General features: G+C 41.6%; 1 protein-coding gene and 1 long non-coding RNA gene across 3 annotated transcripts in view; one reads left to right on the top strand and one right to left on the bottom strand.

Annotated features, from left to right (window-relative positions):
- The window catches only part of TOP2B (DNA topoisomerase II beta), a 60,192-nt gene extending 56,056 nt beyond the window's left edge, over positions 1–4,136 (bottom strand). Inside the window, exon 1 of one of the 2 annotated variants that reach the window (XM_070577436.1) lies at positions 3,853–4,136. In XM_070577436.1, the coding sequence (XP_070433537.1) occupies positions 3,853–3,912 (60 nt within the window). In that variant the 5' untranslated portion in view covers positions 3,913–4,136. The remainder of the gene's footprint in view (positions 1–3,852) is intronic. The other variant, XM_070577437.1, reaches the window with a different exon arrangement.
- Positions 2,955–18,346, top strand: LOC103549776 (uncharacterized). Its single transcript, XR_544612.2, has 3 exons — positions 2,955–3,208; positions 7,787–7,912; positions 15,152–18,346. It is a non-coding gene; the product is annotated as an uncharacterized lncRNA (long non-coding RNA).

Raw genomic sequence — 18,346 nt, 5'->3', positions numbered from 1 at the left:
TCATTGAAGTTTACTTAAAAAAAAAAAAAACTGCAATGTTGGGGCTGGCCCCATGGCCAAGTGGTTAAGTTTTCGAGCTCCGCTTCGGTGACCCAAGGTTTCCCCAGTTCGAATCCTGGGTGCGGACATGGCACCACTCATCAGGCCAGGCTGAGGCAGCATCCCACATACCACAATTAGAAGGACCCACAAGTAAAAATACACAACTATGTACCAGGGGGCTTTGGGAGAAAAAGGAAAAATAAAATCTTTAAAAAAAACCCTGCAATGTTAATTGTGGCTTTTTAATTTTTTAAAAGAGACTTACGGGATAAAATCGTCCCATTCACAACAACATGGATGGACCTTGAGGGTATTATGTTAAGTGAAATAAGCCAGATAGAGAAAGACAATCTCTGTATGACTCCACTCACATGTGGAAGTTAAACACGTAGACAAGGAGAACAGATTAGTGGTTACCAGGAGAAAGGGGGAGTTGGGGGGTGGGCACGAAGGGTGAAGTGGTGCACCCACAACACAACTGACAAACAGTAACGTACAAATGATATTTCACAAGGTTGTAAACTATCATGATCTCAATAAAAAGTTTAAAAAAAAGAGACACGTTTTAGAGATGAATACTGAAATATTTACAGATGAAGTGACAGAATTCTAGGATTTGCTTTGCTTCAAAATAATGAGAAGGGGAAAGGTGGATGACCTTGAGTTGATAATTGCTGAAGCTTGATGATAAATAGAGGGAGGCTACTTATCCTATTCTGACCACCACTTTTTTAAAGATTTTTACTTTTTTCCTTTTTCTCCCCAAAGCCCCCAGGCACATAGTTGTATATTCTTAGTTGTGGGTCCTTCTAGTTGTGGTATGTGGGACGCCGTCGCAGCGTGGCTCAAGGAGCAGTGCCATGTCTGCGCCCAGGATTCGAACCGACGAAACCCTGGGCCGCCTGCAGCGGAGCACTCGAACTTAACCACTCAGCCACGGGCTGGGCCTGACCACCACTTTTTTATATGTTTAATACTTTCCATTACAGTATTTTTTTATCTACCAAATTAGAGCATTACTGGGAAAAAAGATCAATATTCACATAGTGATTAACTGATTCTAATATTCCCACAGATTTTTTACAACCACTTAAACATGATGAAAGACTGACCAAATGAAAGGCTATTAGGGTCTACTAATCAAAGCTTTACAAACTGAAAGCTAATTCAAAAAATTCTGCTTGCTTCAGAGAAGACTTCATAGCTGTGATCAATTTTAAGTCAAAATAATTTTACTATATTTATATTTTTCACTTTTTTTAAATTTTAAAAAATCTAGTTAAGATACTACAAACCAAACACAAACCAGATACTATTAGAAGGAGAAGTTCATGTCAATCTTAAACCAATTTGATTTGTGGTTCCAGATACTGAAATGTAACCTTTCCTGCAGGGACAATGTTAACACTACATGCTGGCAGGCATCCCAACAGAAGTTAATACCAGCAACACATGGCACTATCCACCACCTCGCTCCACCTCCAAAAGAAGAATGGCATCAGGGACTCACTCATTCCATTTCTTTCTTCCTGTTACCCACAAGCAGGTGGCAACATAACACCAGTTTCAAAAGTTACCCCTCTTCAGAAATAGATGACCACTGCAACAAATCCCTGAACCTTTCTTGCAAAGGAATAATTTGCTTTCACCCTGGCTTAAAGAAATGTTATGTAAAAGCAACTTTATTATTCTGAGCGTACATTTCTTGAACTTCACCAATAAAAAACAAACATTTATCATCTCATTTAATTCTCAATGCGACCTTATTCTACAGATGAGAAAACGGATTTAGAAAGGTTAGGTCCCTTGTGTAAAGTCCCACTGACTATATGTGTCGGAGACAGGATCTGAATCTACATCAATCTAACATCAAAGTGCATGCTCATAACCACCTCACTATATTACCTCCCATAAAATTAAACTAGTCTATGATCAATGATGTATATTATGGACATAAAGATCCTCATATAACGTGACTTAAATTTAAAGCAACCATCAAATCTTAAAGTGGACTTACGGGGTGATTATCTTTTTAATAAATGTCTAATTCAACATGAGGATATAATCTATAAATAAGAGATTAAGTGATTTCTACTTCTTATTTTACTATACTTCCCACATTAGTTTTATAATGAAAAAATCTTTAATCAATAAGTCAACTTTAGTTTCAAATAAATTTTTCTGCTATTGAATGAAACCCTCTAAGTTTAAAAAATTTCTTAAGTAAATGAAAGTTTCCAATTGAGCTTTAAAGAAAAAGTGGTCATTTAATTATCTACAAAGTTCAGTAACAGTAAATTAAAAAATTACTATCAAATGTTAAAGCCAACCAATTCAATCTTGGAGCAAAATGTTTACCATAATAGAATCAGAGGTTCTCAGAGAAAACACTGATCAGGCCTCAACACTTCCAAATATTGAATGAGAACCATCTGGCTAACTAACTCCATTTTCAGAAGTTGTTTGATTTTAGTAACAGGGGTAAGAGCCATCAATTTTAAAAAATCATTCTTTTGCATTTATGCATCTCCCCAGAATGTCCACAAGGACCGCTAAGTTATCATCTGACCTTTTACCTCTTCCAGCTCTGGTCTGTACATACTACATTATTGGAGTAAGATACGAAATTCGCAGACATTCAACAATAAGAGCCTGGCAAGTTATTTTGCAAAGCACCTTGGCACACAAACATAAACGGTTAAAATGTATTTCTGCTATCAGTAACGTGCTTTTTACAAGGAAATCTGTCAGTAGAGCAGAACTACTTAACTCACCTAAACCTCACCCAAGCAGAGAGAAAATGAAGAATTAAGGAATAAAAATGCCAATATGAAAGTTTCCTTGTGTGTTTTGAAAAAGGGAGGATCCACCGAAAGTCCTTAGAAAACGTAATACTTGTTATTTTTCTCCTCGATTCCCAGTTGGCTGAGCTGGGCTTTCTTGTGTAGGAACTGACCCTGGACTGAACTCTACGCTGAGCCAGTGAAATGCCGGTGAATTATCGATCCCCCGTGGGAATCGGATCTCTCTAGGTCTTCCCTTCTCTACTACTTCCCAGCAGGAACTGAGCGCCGAAATCCTTAAACTCCAGGACAAATCACTTCAGTCACCCCTGCAACACTCTCCATTCAGCTTCGACCCCGTTTCACCTGCGATGCTGACACAGGTAAGCGCCTCTTAATAATCCCACCCTGACAGATGGGCGAGCTACAGTATGTTAACTGCGGTGAAACAGCCATCCCGAACGCGCTTTCAACCGAATGAGACTCTGCGAATTGAAGCGTCAATTGCTACAGATATACTCCCCGCCAAATCCATTCTCCTTTGAGAGATGAGGGCATCGGAAACGGTCTCATTTACAACACAGAGACACACACCCCCCCTTTCTCCAAGATTTTCTTAAGCCACATTTGGGGAAAGTGCTGACCCAGACAGACGCACATGCATTATTGCTATCCCCATCATCTCATGCCCGACCGCCCTGGAGGAGTCTGGGGAAGAGGAAAATAAAAAGCGGGGGCTCCATGTCATGCTCATGGTTTGTCCCCCAAAGTTCCAAGTGCACGTTAGGCTCCTGCAGCTGGAGCCTCCATAGAGGGAAAGAGAAGAAAGAAAAGGGGGCGGGGAGCGGGTGTTCTGCTGGAAGAAGCCCCGACGGGGCGTCCGCTCGGGGGACCGGATTTCCCTCGCTTTCCCTTTCCCCCCACCCCACCCCACCCCAACCCGAGTCGGCCCGCGGATTCCTCCCCCGCCGCCCCGGAACAATGCCGCCGCCGCCGGGACCCCCGCCCCCAGCCGCCCGCCACTCACCACCCAGGTCAGCGCCCCGTTGCCGCCGGCTCCCGCGCCGCCGCCGCCCGCCTTGGCCATGGCGGGTGCCTCCGCTCACAGGCCCCGAGCCCGCCGCGGCCGCCGCTCCCGCCTCCCTGCGGGCCGCCGGGCCCCGCTGCTCCGCACCGACCGCTCCGCAAGCCGTGCTCCTAGCGGCGCCGCCCCCCGCGCCCCATCGCCGAGACCCGGGGCGGACGCCCGGCCGTGCCTGCCGAGGAGGCCGCGCCGCCCGCCGCCCTCAAACTCGAGGCGCGGCGGCCGCTGAGCCCGGGCCTAGCGCGGCCGCTGAGGAAAAGGCGGAGGAGGAGGAGGAAGCGGGAGGAGCCGGCGGCGGCGGGGCGGCGGCGGGGCGGCGGGGCGGCGGCGCTGCCTCCTCGCCCGCCCGCGGGCGCCGCTCAAGCGGGGCCGAGGCCCGGAGGCGCGAGCGTCGAGCGCGGCCGCGGAGCCCGGACCGTCCGGACGTGGCGGGGACGCAGAGGCGCCTTGTCCTTCCTCACACTCCGTGAAGGCCGGTCGCTCGGGGGGCCGGAGTCACCGCTGCTGCTGCTGCCTCAAAGGCCGCCTTCGTCGGCCTCACTGCAGCCCCGGCTTCCTCACATCCAAGCACCGAGAGGGACAATACACAGAGCCGCCGCCGCCGCGGTCGCCTCCCTCTTGTCCGGCATAACAGCACACACACATTCACACACCCGGGAGGGGGGAGCGAGGGCGCGGCGGCCACCCCCCGCTGTCAGTCAGCGCCTCGCCGCCCAATCGGGGCCTTGTCGCTACAGTCTCTCGGCCAATCCCAAAATTCCAAGCCCCCTGAGGGGCGGGACCCGAGGGGGAAACGTCATTGCGGGTAGCAACCGAAGGGAAGACTTGGGCTTTTTTGTTTGTGTGTGTGTCTGTGGGTTTTCCGTTTGAAGGCAGAGCAGGGGCTGCTGTCAAGGGTCATCTGAGGGCGGCAAAGGGATAGGGTCGACTTGGCCTCGGGTCGATTGTAATCCTCCGAGCGTTCTGTTTACACCAAGACGTGCCAGCGAAGCCGAGGCATTTCTTTGCCCTGGGCCGCTGGGGGGGGCGGGGGGGGGGGGGCAGGAAGAAGCCGGGGGCCGTCCCAAAGGAAAAGTATTTTTAAAGAGCGGTTGTAAACCACAGGCAAGACGTTGTAGATCACTGGTGCAAGGAGGGCCCCGTGACCCCGGCCTCCCCAAGGCCCCCAGTGGACGCTGCTCTCCAAAGAATCCTCTACTCAGCCCTTCCCCTCCTCCATCTCCCTCCCCCCTCTCCTCCCCTCACCCGCAAAAGGGTTACGGTCAGTTTCACGAAAGCTGCATTTAAAGAACTTAAATGATAAGGGACACATAGAGAACGTTCCAGAGAAAGAATGCAGGTTGGGTGGAGGGTTCTGTTTTACTGTTAGTTGACCTTTCTCTTTTCTCTGAACAAAGCAGAGATGTCACTGTCACTTTTCTTTCTCATCAGTCCAGAACTATGCCTGCTACCTCTAAGAGGGCATGTTTAATTTTTTAAACTGCTTTCAGTGGAATTTTAAATGCACACTAAGGAATAATTTCATACACATTAAAGCTTTCTAAGAATGAAAATTACCCATAGAGCCACACCAAAGTCTTTGGCAGATGGAATATGGCTTTACTTCACCCTGCTCCTCGGTGTAATTCCATTCAACAAGTATTTATTGGGCACATGCTCTGCCACGCTGTGCCAGGCTTGGCGGTGGGTTCAAAATAAAAACAGGGCCTCTGATTTCAAGTCATTTATAATCTGGCTTGTGAGACAGACTAAAAAAAGGGACTTCACTGTCACCAAAATGAGTACCTGAGGGCATGAAATGCTACCAAATAGTTGTGACAAGAGAGCTTTTTAAAAAGATGAAAAAACGTATCGCTGCTTTGTGAAAAGGTGTTTTTGTGAGCTTCTCTTCCAACGGTGCATTTCCTCTCAAGGGAAAACAAAAATGTCTCCAGTCACATCTTTCAGCTGCCTTCTCAGTCCAGAGAGGTGGGGAACTCTGAAACATGGAAATAATTTAAACACCGTTTTTCTTAATTAGCTCCCTAGTGGCCATGTAATTTTGACGTATTTGGGACTTTGGTTCAGAACAGTGAAGCCTTTCTTTACCTTGAACTTGAGGTGCAAGCTTGTAAGTCAGACAGACCAAGGTCTAATCTGGGCTCTGAACCTGACCAACTAAGTGTCTCTGCCTTGTTATTGAACTTCCTGAGCCTCTGCTCCCGCCTCGTTGAAATCAGGAGTTTTGCTCTTGGACTTACTGTGACTTTACTTCCTCAAAGTACACAGTTTATAAATTTGAAAGGGGGTAAATAATTTTAAAGGCTGTGAGGGCTTTTTTAAAGAAAGGTATATGCATTGAGTAGAAGCCAAGCTATAAAATACATAGCCGTCCCTTTTTTAAACTTTAGTTTTCAAAGCTCCTCAGGGTCAATTTTGAAATGAAATATATTCAGAAGTCAAATAGCTTAATTAATGAAAACCATGTTCATCTTTTCACTTGCCTCATATGTGAGGCATTGAGTTCTTGAGCCTTCGGTATGAAGACCCTCTAATAAATGTAATTTATTTTATTCTTATGAAAATACTGACTGACTTAAAAGGAGCACAAATAAAAGTGTTGTTGGATATACATGCAAATCAACAGTCTAAGGCAGAGATTCATGACGAATGGGAGAAGGTATCCAGATCAAAATTATCTCAGCTCCTGAAGAATTGTTGGTCTTTTTAACCATGTGTAACAGACTTAAGAAATCTTTATGATAAAGTTGATTGTACCCAACTTTAACACAGCTTTCCCTTTTGGGGTTTTGTGAAATCATTTTCGTTTACAGAGTAATTATAGCAATAATTGCCACATTAAAAAGCTTCTATATCAGGTTTGTCTTGTTTGGTTGGAATACTACTGTATTCATATGTGTACATTACATTTAAAGACTTAATTTCCACCCCCTAGCAAACACCAGCCAAAATGAAAAATTGTAGAAATCAAATTCCATAAACTGTAAAAATAAAGGCCTTTATTTAATCAAGTGTTTTGAGTAGCTTCCATGGGAGCTTTTCCTAACTACTTTAGAATTTTTATTTTTAGATCTTATGTTTCCCTATTGTAGCAATCAAAAAATATCTATTAAATACCTACAGTGTGTTAGTTACTCAGGACCTGGGACTTCAAAAAGGTGATGACAATGTGGTCTCTGCCTTGAGTTCACACCTTGCATTATATAGTTTTGAGCTAATCTTTTCATCAAAATGCAATTTTATATTTATTCATTTGCTATGAGAAACAGTTTACCTGATGAGTCATACCTATCATCACACTTTACACACAGTAGGTAATTTAACCAAGAACAAAATAAATTAAGTAAGAAGATAGTAACTCAAAACTGTACTTCTAGGCACCTGGAAATGTTTCAATAGAGTTTCTACCTTCAGCATGTATTCTTCTCACACTGAGATTCAGTTGAGGAACTCAGGGACTAATCTTTAATCTAGTGAGCACTTAAATAAATTAATATTTGAATTCAAAATTCAATGTCTGCAATTTTACCTCTCCCTCTCATTATGTTAGTGTTTATGGATCCTTTATATACACAAAGTTGCTAGGCTAAGAACAAGAAAAAAAATGCATAATGTCTGGCCTACAGTAAATTCAAATGGTTGTCCAGGTAATAACTATTAAATGTTGTAAATGTAATTTAGTTTGTTATATTTCTTTAGAAGTGAGCTCACGGTGGAGAAGAAAGCTGCTTTCAATGTAGCTTTTTGGATTTCAGCATTTCTGTAGTAGATATTATAATAGATTGCTAACTCTGATTTTTGAGACTAATTATTTTATAATTAGCTATAATTAATATAGCTCCAAATAGTTTATAAGTATGGTTTTACTTTTAAAAAGGTACTTAAGCACCAGAGGGAACAAGTGTCTATGGATGGCTGAAGACATCAATGGCCACCACATTTCTGAGTATTATCACCACTGGGAAGACAAAGGCTAAAGGTCTTCAATTTCTACTGACAGTAGGTATGGGATGTTCGTTTTGTTTGACTTATTTTGGTTTGGAGTTTGTTTTGGTTTTGGCCAAGTAAACTATGTTGATCCTCTGGTAATGTCTCTAATTACTTGTATAGACAGAAGGGACATTTTCACTTATTTTAGATGATACTGATCAGCAATAATTCAGGACTCACCTACTCTACTGAGTTATATAATATGGAGAATATAATTAGCATATGCCTTAGTTAAAAAAGCTGTTTTTTGGCCTTTGAAAGGGCCTAATATTAGGTTTGGACTTTTTGAAAAAGCATTTTGTCCTAAGAAAAATCCTGCTTTGGGGGACATTAGATGCCATTATTCACCTAACTTTCACCAACAGAATATTATACAAGTCTAGCGTGTGTGGCTAAGTTGTATTTGAAGTTTCTGGTTGCCCAGAGTCATCTAATTCCATTACTCAGTAAGTTTAAAAGACTGAGAACTAAAGAAATACGATAACAGTGGCTTTCCTAACTCAACTGTTTCCATTTCAGAAGAGCTGGGAACTCTAAAGCTGGAGTTGCCAAGTTGCTTTCATTCTGCATTATATTAAAAAATTTAATGATGGGGGAGGGAGCCTAGGAAGTATGAGAAATACCTACACCAGAAGAATCTAAGATATAAAGCCTTCAAGTTAAAGGGGTTTCTAGAATAGAACAAAAGAGATACCTGTAAGTTATCTAAGGTGATAATTAATCAGGACTTGGAAAACATACCATCTTTTAGTGTGCCAATTAACAACAACAAAAAAGCAATTGCTCCCTATTTCCAAAACAGTTAAGCACAGATTAGACAGGATATCTTAGATAATACTAGCCAGATATCTTATATAATTGGTATTTTTGTCTATCACCTTTCTTCTTTACTTTGAGAGTGCTGTCTGAATGTGGAAGGATCCATAAGAAGGTCCAAGAATGCTGACTCTTTAAGGAATATATTTCTGGTTTAAATGTTGTTTGGGAAAAGTAAAAGAACAAGACCAGCCTGTTGGGTAAATGGTACATTAGATAGTGCTAGCCCATCCTAGAAAGTGCCTGGCACATAGTAAGTGTTCAATAAATAATTGCTCAGGAATGGATTTGAGGCATATCAAGAGGTCCCTCCAAGCAAAACATCTCATCCACCAGTGTGATGGTGTGAAACTTGGCCGGGATCCTTAAGTCTTTTGGTTTTTCAAATGTTCTTGTTTGAATACGAGAGAGGATAAAGTACCTTAAACTGTATCAGTTAACAGATTAGCAAGAGTTGGTTAAAGCTTTGTTCATCTTTGGGAATGAAAAACAGAATGGTATAAGGATGGAAAGAAGAGAGGTTATGGTATCAGGAGGAAGAATGGGGAGGGGGCAGATAGATAACAGTAGCATCCAATTGTGTGAAACTTAGTGGAGAAAGTTAACACATTCTGGCTATGGAAGCAGATCAGCTCTAGCCTTGCCAACGCTTACACTTCATTTCATTAATAAGGAAAACGTTGTTTATTGAGAGCCCTGCTATCTGTTTGGTATAGTACTGGGCAGGTGCTGTCATACATATTAGCTTAATCAACTTTCAACAACCATAAGAGAGAGGTATTATCATTCTCATTTCACAGTCAAGGGAATTAAAAGTCATAGAAAGTCACAGAGCTGAGTAAGTGGTGGAACTGAAATGCAAACCCAAGTTTGTTACTCCAAACCACACCCTTTTGTCATGCTGCCAAGCTGGCTAACACACTTGGCAATGTAGTATATTTGGCAATGTGTTAGGAACTTGGCAATACTGGTGAATAATTCTGGCCATTGGCCCTCAATAAAAACCTTTAGTTGTGAAATTTTATTTCTGAACTATGGTGACAAGTATCTACAATTTGCATGACTGGCTAGAAGTTGTCTTTGAAACTAGCCTGAGTCTGCTTTGTCTTACCTTGTCAGAAAATAGTTTGCTTTGTGAGGTAGAAAGGATTGAAGAAAACCTGAGGCCCAGGATCCTGTGGGTCCTGTGACATCTCTCCTCTATACAATCTTTAAACCTTATAATCTAAATCCTGGGTTATAATTATAGAAGATACTCAAACAGCTAACTTTCAAATGGAAGAAAATTTGTAGGAAGAAAAATACAGAAGTACCATGGAACTGGACTCTTGGATTCACATTTTGGATAACTTCAAATTCACAGAAGATACTTAAAACAACATAAAAATTATTCAGTGTTCCGTCATACAGGGAAGGTGAGTTCTATCCTACCAGAATGGCTAAAATTAAAATACCAGCTGTTGGTGAGGATGTGGAACAACAGAAACTCTCATACACTCCTGGGAGCATGTAGCTTAGTAAAACCACTTTGGAAAACTGTTTAGTAGGATCTACTAAAACTGAACATGCACATATTCTAGGAACCAAGAATTCCACTCCCAGGTGTATAGAAATGCATGCTTATATGTACCGAAAGACGCATACAAAAATGTACATAGCAACACTATTCATAGTAACCCCAAACTAGAACCAACCCAAATGTGTACCAGTGATAGAATGAATATGTTGTACATGCATACAATGGAATACTGTTCAGCAATGAAAATGACTGGTCTTCTGCTACACCTAACATAAATGAATTTCATAAATATGTCAAAGTAAAGAAGTCAAACAGAAAAGAACGTATACTATATGATTCCCTTTATATAAACTTTAGAAACTGGCAAAACTAATCTATGATGTTAGAAGTCAGGATGTGGTTAACTGTAGGAGGAGGATTCTGGGTGCTGGTAATTTCTCCCCCCCTTTTTTTTTTTTGATGAGGAAGATTAGTCCTGAGCTAACATCTGTGCCAATCTTCCTCCACCTTATATGTGAGTCACTGCCACAGCATGGCTGCCAAGTGGTGTAGGTCTACATCCAGGATCCAACCCGTTAACCTGGGCCGCAGAAGCAGAGTGCATTGAATGGAATCACTGTGCCACAGGGCCAGCCCCCAATTTCTTTCTTTCTTTCTTTTTTTTGTGAGGAAGATTGGCCCTGAACTAACATCCACTGCCAATCTTCCTCTTTTTGCTTGAGAGGAAAAAGCAAATTGTTCCTGAGCTAACATCTCTGCCAGTCTTCCTCTATTTTGTATATGGGACACCACTACAGCATGATTTGATGAGCAGTGTACAGGTCTGCGCCTGGGATCCAAACCTGTAAACCCTGGGCCGCCGAAGTAGAGCATGCAAACCTAACCACTGTGCCCCTGGGCCGGCCCCCTTAATTTCTATTTTTTGAACTAGATGGTGAATACATGATTTTGTTCATTTTCAAAACTTATCCAGCTGTATACTTTTGAATTTTTTACTTTTCTATATGAATATTATGCTTTACTTAATAAAAAATCACCAACACTTGACAGAAATAAGGATGAGAGTATATGGAAAGATGGGATCATTGATGCCTCTGAGTTAATCAATGGTTTAGAAGATTTGTACTCTGAATGTCAAGTGGTAGGAATACCCTTACCAATTTACTTCACGGATGTTTTCCTTTTTATGTGTGCACAAAATGATATAAGATTAAAGATTTCTTTCAATAAGCACAAAATGAAATTTACGTGGCAAAAAAAAATGTTGCCACATCTGAAGCTCTGAAAAATCATGAATGAAATCTTTTAATTACCATATTTATCTGCATACCTTCACTTCTAGAACTCCCTCAATTTTCAAGGAGAAAAAGTATAGAATTTTTCTAATAACAAACAATAATTATAACTATTATTTATTGGCACTTATTATATATTGGCACTGTGCTAACATTTTACTTGCATTATCTACTTTAATCCTCACAGGAACTGCATGAGTTAGGAATTTATTTTCAAAAGCTTTCAAAATTATAAATGTGATACTTTCTGGTTGTTAAAACTCAATAAAACATATGTCCAGGGGCCGGCCCAGTGGCGCAGCTGTTAAGTTCGCACATTCCACTTCAGCGCCCTGGGGTTCACCAGGTCAGATCCCAGGCGTGGACATGGGACCGCTTGGCAAGCCATGCTGTGGTAGGTGTCCCACATATAAAGTGGAAGAAGATGGGCATGGATGTGAGCTCAGGGCCAGTCTTCCTCAGCAAAAAGAGGAAGATTGGCAGCAGATGTTAGCTCAGGGCTAGTCTTCCTCAAAAAAAGAAAAAGTACATCCAGTAAGAAATGCAAATACTTGGCATGTCTTTTCCCCATAGATGTCACTGCTGAACAAGATAGTATGTGTCCTTCCTGATCTTTTAAATGTATATGGAAACACACATGTACACAGAAGAGAGGTCAGTAATTACTGGGATCATATTATAAATACTATGAGTTGCTTTACTTACTCTATGAGTTGCTTGACTTACTTTAATTGTATCTCTTGGATCTTTTCCCATGTCAGTCCATAGATCTATCTCATTCTTTTAATGACTTCAGTGAGTATTTAACCATTTCACTATAAACAGCTACTCAACCAGGAGCTCTACTGACTTTTTGGACTGTATAGTTTTTCAAAGACCCTTTGCATTGTGGGAAGTTTACCAGAATTCCTGGCCACTACCCACTAAAAGCCAGTAGCATACCACCTCTCACCCACCCACTCACTAACCCACCTTGTGACAAACAAAATGTTTCAAGACTTTTTGCCCCTTCGGAGACAAAATCCTTCCCTCCCACCAGCATGGAGAACCAATGGTGTAGAAGGGTATTTCTGTTGTTATTTTCAACAGTGTAAAAGGGATTCAATGATCATCTTGGTATTATTATTATTATTTATTTTTTTTGAGGAAGATTAGCCCTGAGCTAACTACTGCCAGTCCTCCTCTTTTTGCTGAGGAAGACTGGCCCTGAGTTAACATTGGTGCCCATCTTCCTCTACTTTTTTTTTTTTTTTTAAAGATTTTATTTTTTCCTTTTTCTCCCCAAAGCCCCCCGGTACATAGTTGTATATTCTTCGTTGTGGGTCCTTCTAGTTGTGGCATGTGGGACGCTGCCTCAGCGTGGTCTGATGAGCAGTGCCATGTCCGCGCCCAGGATTCGAACCAACGAAACACTGGGCCGCCTGCAGCGGAGCCCACGAACTTAACCACTCGGCCACGGGGCCAGCCCCCATCTTCCTCTACTTTTATATGTGGGACACCTACCACAGCATGGCGTGCCAAGCAGTGCCACGAACGCCGGGCCGCTGAGAAGTGGAGCGTGTACACTTAACCACTGCGCCACCGGGCTAGCCCCTGGATCCAATGATCGTCTTGGTATTATTTACCACAAATCACATTTACACATGAAAAAACTAGGCTAGGAAGGTTGATCTGCCCAACGTCCCACTGCTGTAAGTAGTAAAGGTGAGACATGAACCTAGTTCTGTTTCCTCCAGAATTTAATATCTTTTCCGATCCTACTATACTTTTACTACCCAATAGGTGGTTTTAGAGACCACTTTAGAGGAGACAGTCAGAACAGTGACTATTACTACTTGCTGAGAGTAAAATAAATATTAAAGATATCTTAGCTCTGACAAACATCCTTCAGGTTCTTCTGACAGAACTAGGAGTTAAAGCTTTTCAGCTTTCTAAAGGTGCCCAGCAGAACAAGTCATTTATAATAAACATTTAAACTAAATAGACAACTTTATGAATTTTCAAAACAGATAGCTAATATAGTATCACCATAATTAATATATTTGACTATGCTGAAGTGCCCTGAGAGCTAAGCTAATTTATAGGCTGGACCAGAATCAGGCTTCTAGGTCTTCATGGGCCAGGCAGCTGTGCTAGCATCATCATTAATGAGTACAGCTTTGTGTCAAGCGCCTATTGTGTGCAGTAGCACGTTACTAGTCCCTCATACTCCAGACTTCATCCCCAATGTTGAGCAGACATCTTGTAATCCTGAGCAGTTGATAACAAGGCAAATCAAGCAACAGATGGAAAGTGCAACAAGTTCAAAATTGATATGGCTGTTAAGATTGACTGAGTACTTATTATGCACCAAGTATTTAAATCAGCTGTTATCTCATTTCATTCCACAAATATTTAAGCACCTACCCTACTATGTGCCAGATGGGGCACCAGGTGCTAGAGATACAGGAGTAAACTAGAGGTACAGAGCATGCCTCTATAAAAGCATGTGAAAGACATTAAATAACTATTTGTTTAAATAACTGTGATTAATGGGAGAAAATGTAACAAGGTAGAGGAATGGGGAAGTCTTCCATAAAAAAATTACGTTGAGCTCTGAGGATGGAGTATGAATTAACATTCAAGACCAGCAATAATGTGTGTGAAACTCACAGGCTATTGAGGATAGACGGTGGTATAGTTGAGGACGTGAGAGAAGACAACTATGGCCAGGGTCTGATCACGCAGGGCATATTGGGTCATGTTAGGGATTTTCATCTATGCTCCTAAAAAATCCACAGAAAACCACTGAAGGATTTTTAAGCAGTGGAGTGTGATGATTACATTTGAGTTTCCTATTCTATTTGCTCTATTATTGTTACTATTATCTCACCCTTACAGAAAAGAAAATCAGAGGGGGCCAGCCCAGTGGCAGAGTGATTAAACTTGTGCGATCTGCTTTGGTGGCCCGGGGTTCACCAGTTCGGATCCTGGGCACAGACTTATACACCACTCATCAGCCATGCTGTGATGGCATCCCACATAGAAGAACTAGAAGGACTTACAACTAGGATATACAACTATGTACTGAGGCTTTGGGGAGGAAAAAAAAGAGGAAGATTGGCAACAGATGTTAGCTCAGGGCCACTCTTCCTCACCAGAAAAAAAAAAAGAAAGAAAATCAGAGACCAAGTCTTAGAAATTAAACTATCTTGCCTACTACAATATATTCTTTTGCTACTAGAAAATAAGATCAGTTGAGTCAGGGTTATTCTTGTCTCTGTCTTCCTAACAAGTAATGACTCCTTCATAGCATTGGCCTTAAAATTTCCCCTTACGGGGGATTATGGGACCTCTGGTTAAACAAGGAACCAAGGCCTTAACAGCTTAACAGAGGATATGTTACTATTGATGCTGCTTCTATTTTGTTCTTTAATTTTCATGCCTGTAAAATGAGAATATTTCTTCTGATGAATGATGAAGAATAATACGATAAATAGTGATTGCTAATAGAGTTCTCAGAACAAAACATTCCCAGTGATTCTAATATTAAGTCCAAGCAACGACCATTTATGGGCTGTCATTTTAAAATCTGTCTCCTTGAACACATTATCCCTAAATTCACTGCTTTCTTATATTACAGGTGAAGTAATCTCCATAAGAGCTGAGCTGAAACTTCCCATAAGGTCTCTGACAACCACATGATTGCCTCACCCCATTCTGCCATTACCTTGGTCACGAATTTCTCTCAGGAATTTGTCCTACTGCACAATTCTTGCCTTTTAACTAAGCTACCTCCCACTTTCACTTTTCACATTATATTTCTTGTTTGTTCAGTTGTCTCCAGGAAGTAACCTCAAACGATATTTTTCAAAGCCGTGTTTAATTCCCTGGCCTCAATTTTACAGGTTTTATTTGTTAAGTCATTCATTTCAAAGTATAATTTCTCCGAGTCTCTAGTTTCTTCATCTGTAAAATGTAAGGAATTTGGATTTCGATACTCCCTTCTAGCTAAATATTTCTATGATATTTTTACTCTTCTCATTATTCAAATCCAAGAGTAGTAATTTGAGAAATATGATCAATGAGTTGCATTCACCCCTTCACAGCTCCAGAGAACCTTCTTTTCTGTAACTTGATACCAAACATTTCATATTTTGCCCACACTGTTGGCTTTTGAAAGAGTGAATACAGCCAGGCTTCTTTCAACAGCGCTGAATGAGAGCATCCATTGTTTACCAGCAGGGCTCAAGAACCAAATATTCTAGTTTAACAATTCGGAGAGAGTGACACAAGTGACAAGATCCATTTCTGCTTGGTTTTGGTAATGTCAAAAATGCCTTGGGGCATTCAGATCCCAGGTGTGAACATGGCACCGCTTGGCAAGCCATGCTGTGGTAGGAGTCCCACATATAAGGTAGGGGAAGATGGGCACGGATGTTAGCTCAGGGCCAGTCTTCCTCAGAAAAAAGAGGAGGATTGGCAGCTGTTTAAAAAGGTGTTTTGTATCTTGCCCTTTTATTTGAGTGTCCTCTTCAAAGATCATGGGGGGAAAAGTCATGCTTTTGGAAGACTGCTGTTTCACCTAATCTCAGTCATCCAGCTTCTCTTTCCACTAGAGAGAGCTGAGGCTTGAGTACCAACAAAAGAAATGCCTTACCATTAGGACTGTTGGGGCTCTGAATGAGCTACCATTCATTTCACTTCAGAGGAAGAGACATCTAGACTTTCCTTATCCCTTAAAGACCTCCACATGGACTGGGTGAATTTTTATTGAATTGATTTGTTTTCATTTCTGAAGCTCCCTTGTTCTACCCCTTGACTGATTTTTCTTTTTTTTTTTAAAGATTGGCACCTGAGCCAACATCTGTTGCCAATCTTTCTTTTTTTTCCTTTTTGTTCTCCCCAAAGCCCCCCAGTACATAGTTGTGTATTCTAGTTGCAGGTCCTTCTGGTTGTGCTATGTGGGACGCCGCCTCAGCATGGCCTGATAAGCAGTGCCATGTCCACGCCCAGGATCCAAACCACTGAAACCCTGGGCTGCCGACATGGAAAGCGCAAACTTAACCACTTGGCCATGGGGCGGGTCCCCACCTTGACTGATTTTTTATGCTAAATTTTAATCATTGGCTTAAAACAAGTTACAAAATCAGTTGCTAATAAACTTAAATTGTAGAAAAGTCAAGAATAAATAAATAAATGTCATAGCCCCCAGTAACTTGCTATAATTCTATGTTCAGGTCAACAGATATGTTTGGCAAATTATTATCTCTAGTACAATAAAAACCTTTTGGAGGGGCCAGCCTGGTGGTGTAGTGGTTAAGTTTGTGTGCTCATCTTTGGCGGCCTTGGGTTCATGGGTTCAGATCCTGGGTGCGGACCTATGCACTGTTCATCAAGCCATGCTGTGACAGCATCCCACATACAAAATAGAGCAAGACTGGCATAGATGTTAACTCGGGCCCAATGTTCCTCACCAAAAAAAAACATTTTGGAGACTGTAATAACAAAGACTAACAGCCTCATTGTTATGCTTTATTGTTGGGCCTGAATTCTATTGGTATTTTCCATCTGTCTCCTCAGTCTCCCTGTAGCTAGCTATTCTCTTTCTTCTTCCCACCCCAATTTCCTAGCACAAGACCTGAAGCCAAGAAAGCATCAAAAACCCAAGATTGATGCTTTCCTCCCCTAGAAAGCTGGTGATTTAGAACCAAGTAGAAGAGATGTAATGGAATTGATTATCAGGCAAACGTAATAAAACCAGAAGCATTAGGAAGGGATCATCTATTCAAAATAGAATTCCATACCTTCTCTTTGCCCTCCATGACAAAGTTCCAAAATTTATTTAACTAGAAATAACGCCTTTCAGGAGCCTGCCCTGTGGCTGAGTGGTTAAGTTCTTGTGCTCTGCTTTGGTGGCCCGGGTTCACCAGTTCAGATCCTGGGCATAGACCTACATATGTGCCACTCATCAAGCCATGCTGTGGCAGCATCCCATATAGAAGAGCTGGAAAGACCTATGACTAAGATATACAAATATGTACTGGGGCTTTGGGGTGAAAAAACAAAAGAGGAAGATTGGCAACTGATGTTAGCTCAGGGCCAATCTTCCTCACCAAAAAAAAAAAAAAAAAAAAGCATTAAAAAAAAAAGAATGCCTTTCAGTACCTACTTAGAAAAGACAGAAAAATTACGAATATCACTCTTACAGGTAATTTGTTGACTTAATTTTACTTTACACTATGCTATGGTTTGAATGTTTGTGTCCCCCTCAAAATTTATGTTGAAATCCTAATGGCCAATGTGATAGTATTAGGAGGTGGGGACTTTGGGAGCTGTTTAAACCCCAAGGGTGGAGCCCTCATGAATGAGATTAATGCCCTTATAAAAGAAGCCTGACAAAAACTGAATAGGATATGGCCTTGCCCTTGAGGAAATCACAAACCTGGAGAGACCAATCTATAAAACTAATTATAATACTAATATGATATGTTTATTAGTTAAAAGAAAGACAACATACAAATTGCCTCCTGCCATCCATTGGTGCAGTGTATCAAGCATTTCAAACTATGGAAGACAAGAATAACTACAAAGGCAATGAAATTGGGTGGTTTTTGCCAAGGTGCACTGATGCTCCTTGGAAATAAACTAGATGCCGGGGGAAATTAACATGGAAAAGACAAAGAGGCCTGACGGAGCTCCCTAGGCCCTTCCAGCACGTGAGGACACAGCAAGAAGCTGGCATTCTGCAACCCTGAAGAGGGCCCAAATCTGCTGGTGCCATCATCCTAGATTTAACAGCCTCCAAAATTATAATAAATAAAAGTCTGTTGCTTTT

Source organism: Equus przewalskii, chromosome 15 (assembly GCF_037783145.1).
Source record: "Equus przewalskii isolate Varuska chromosome 15, EquPr2, whole genome shotgun sequence".
In the NCBI taxonomy this organism is placed as follows: Eukaryota; Metazoa; Chordata; class Mammalia; order Perissodactyla; family Equidae; genus Equus; species Equus przewalskii.
This window is presented reverse-complemented; position numbering and strand designations above follow the sequence as displayed.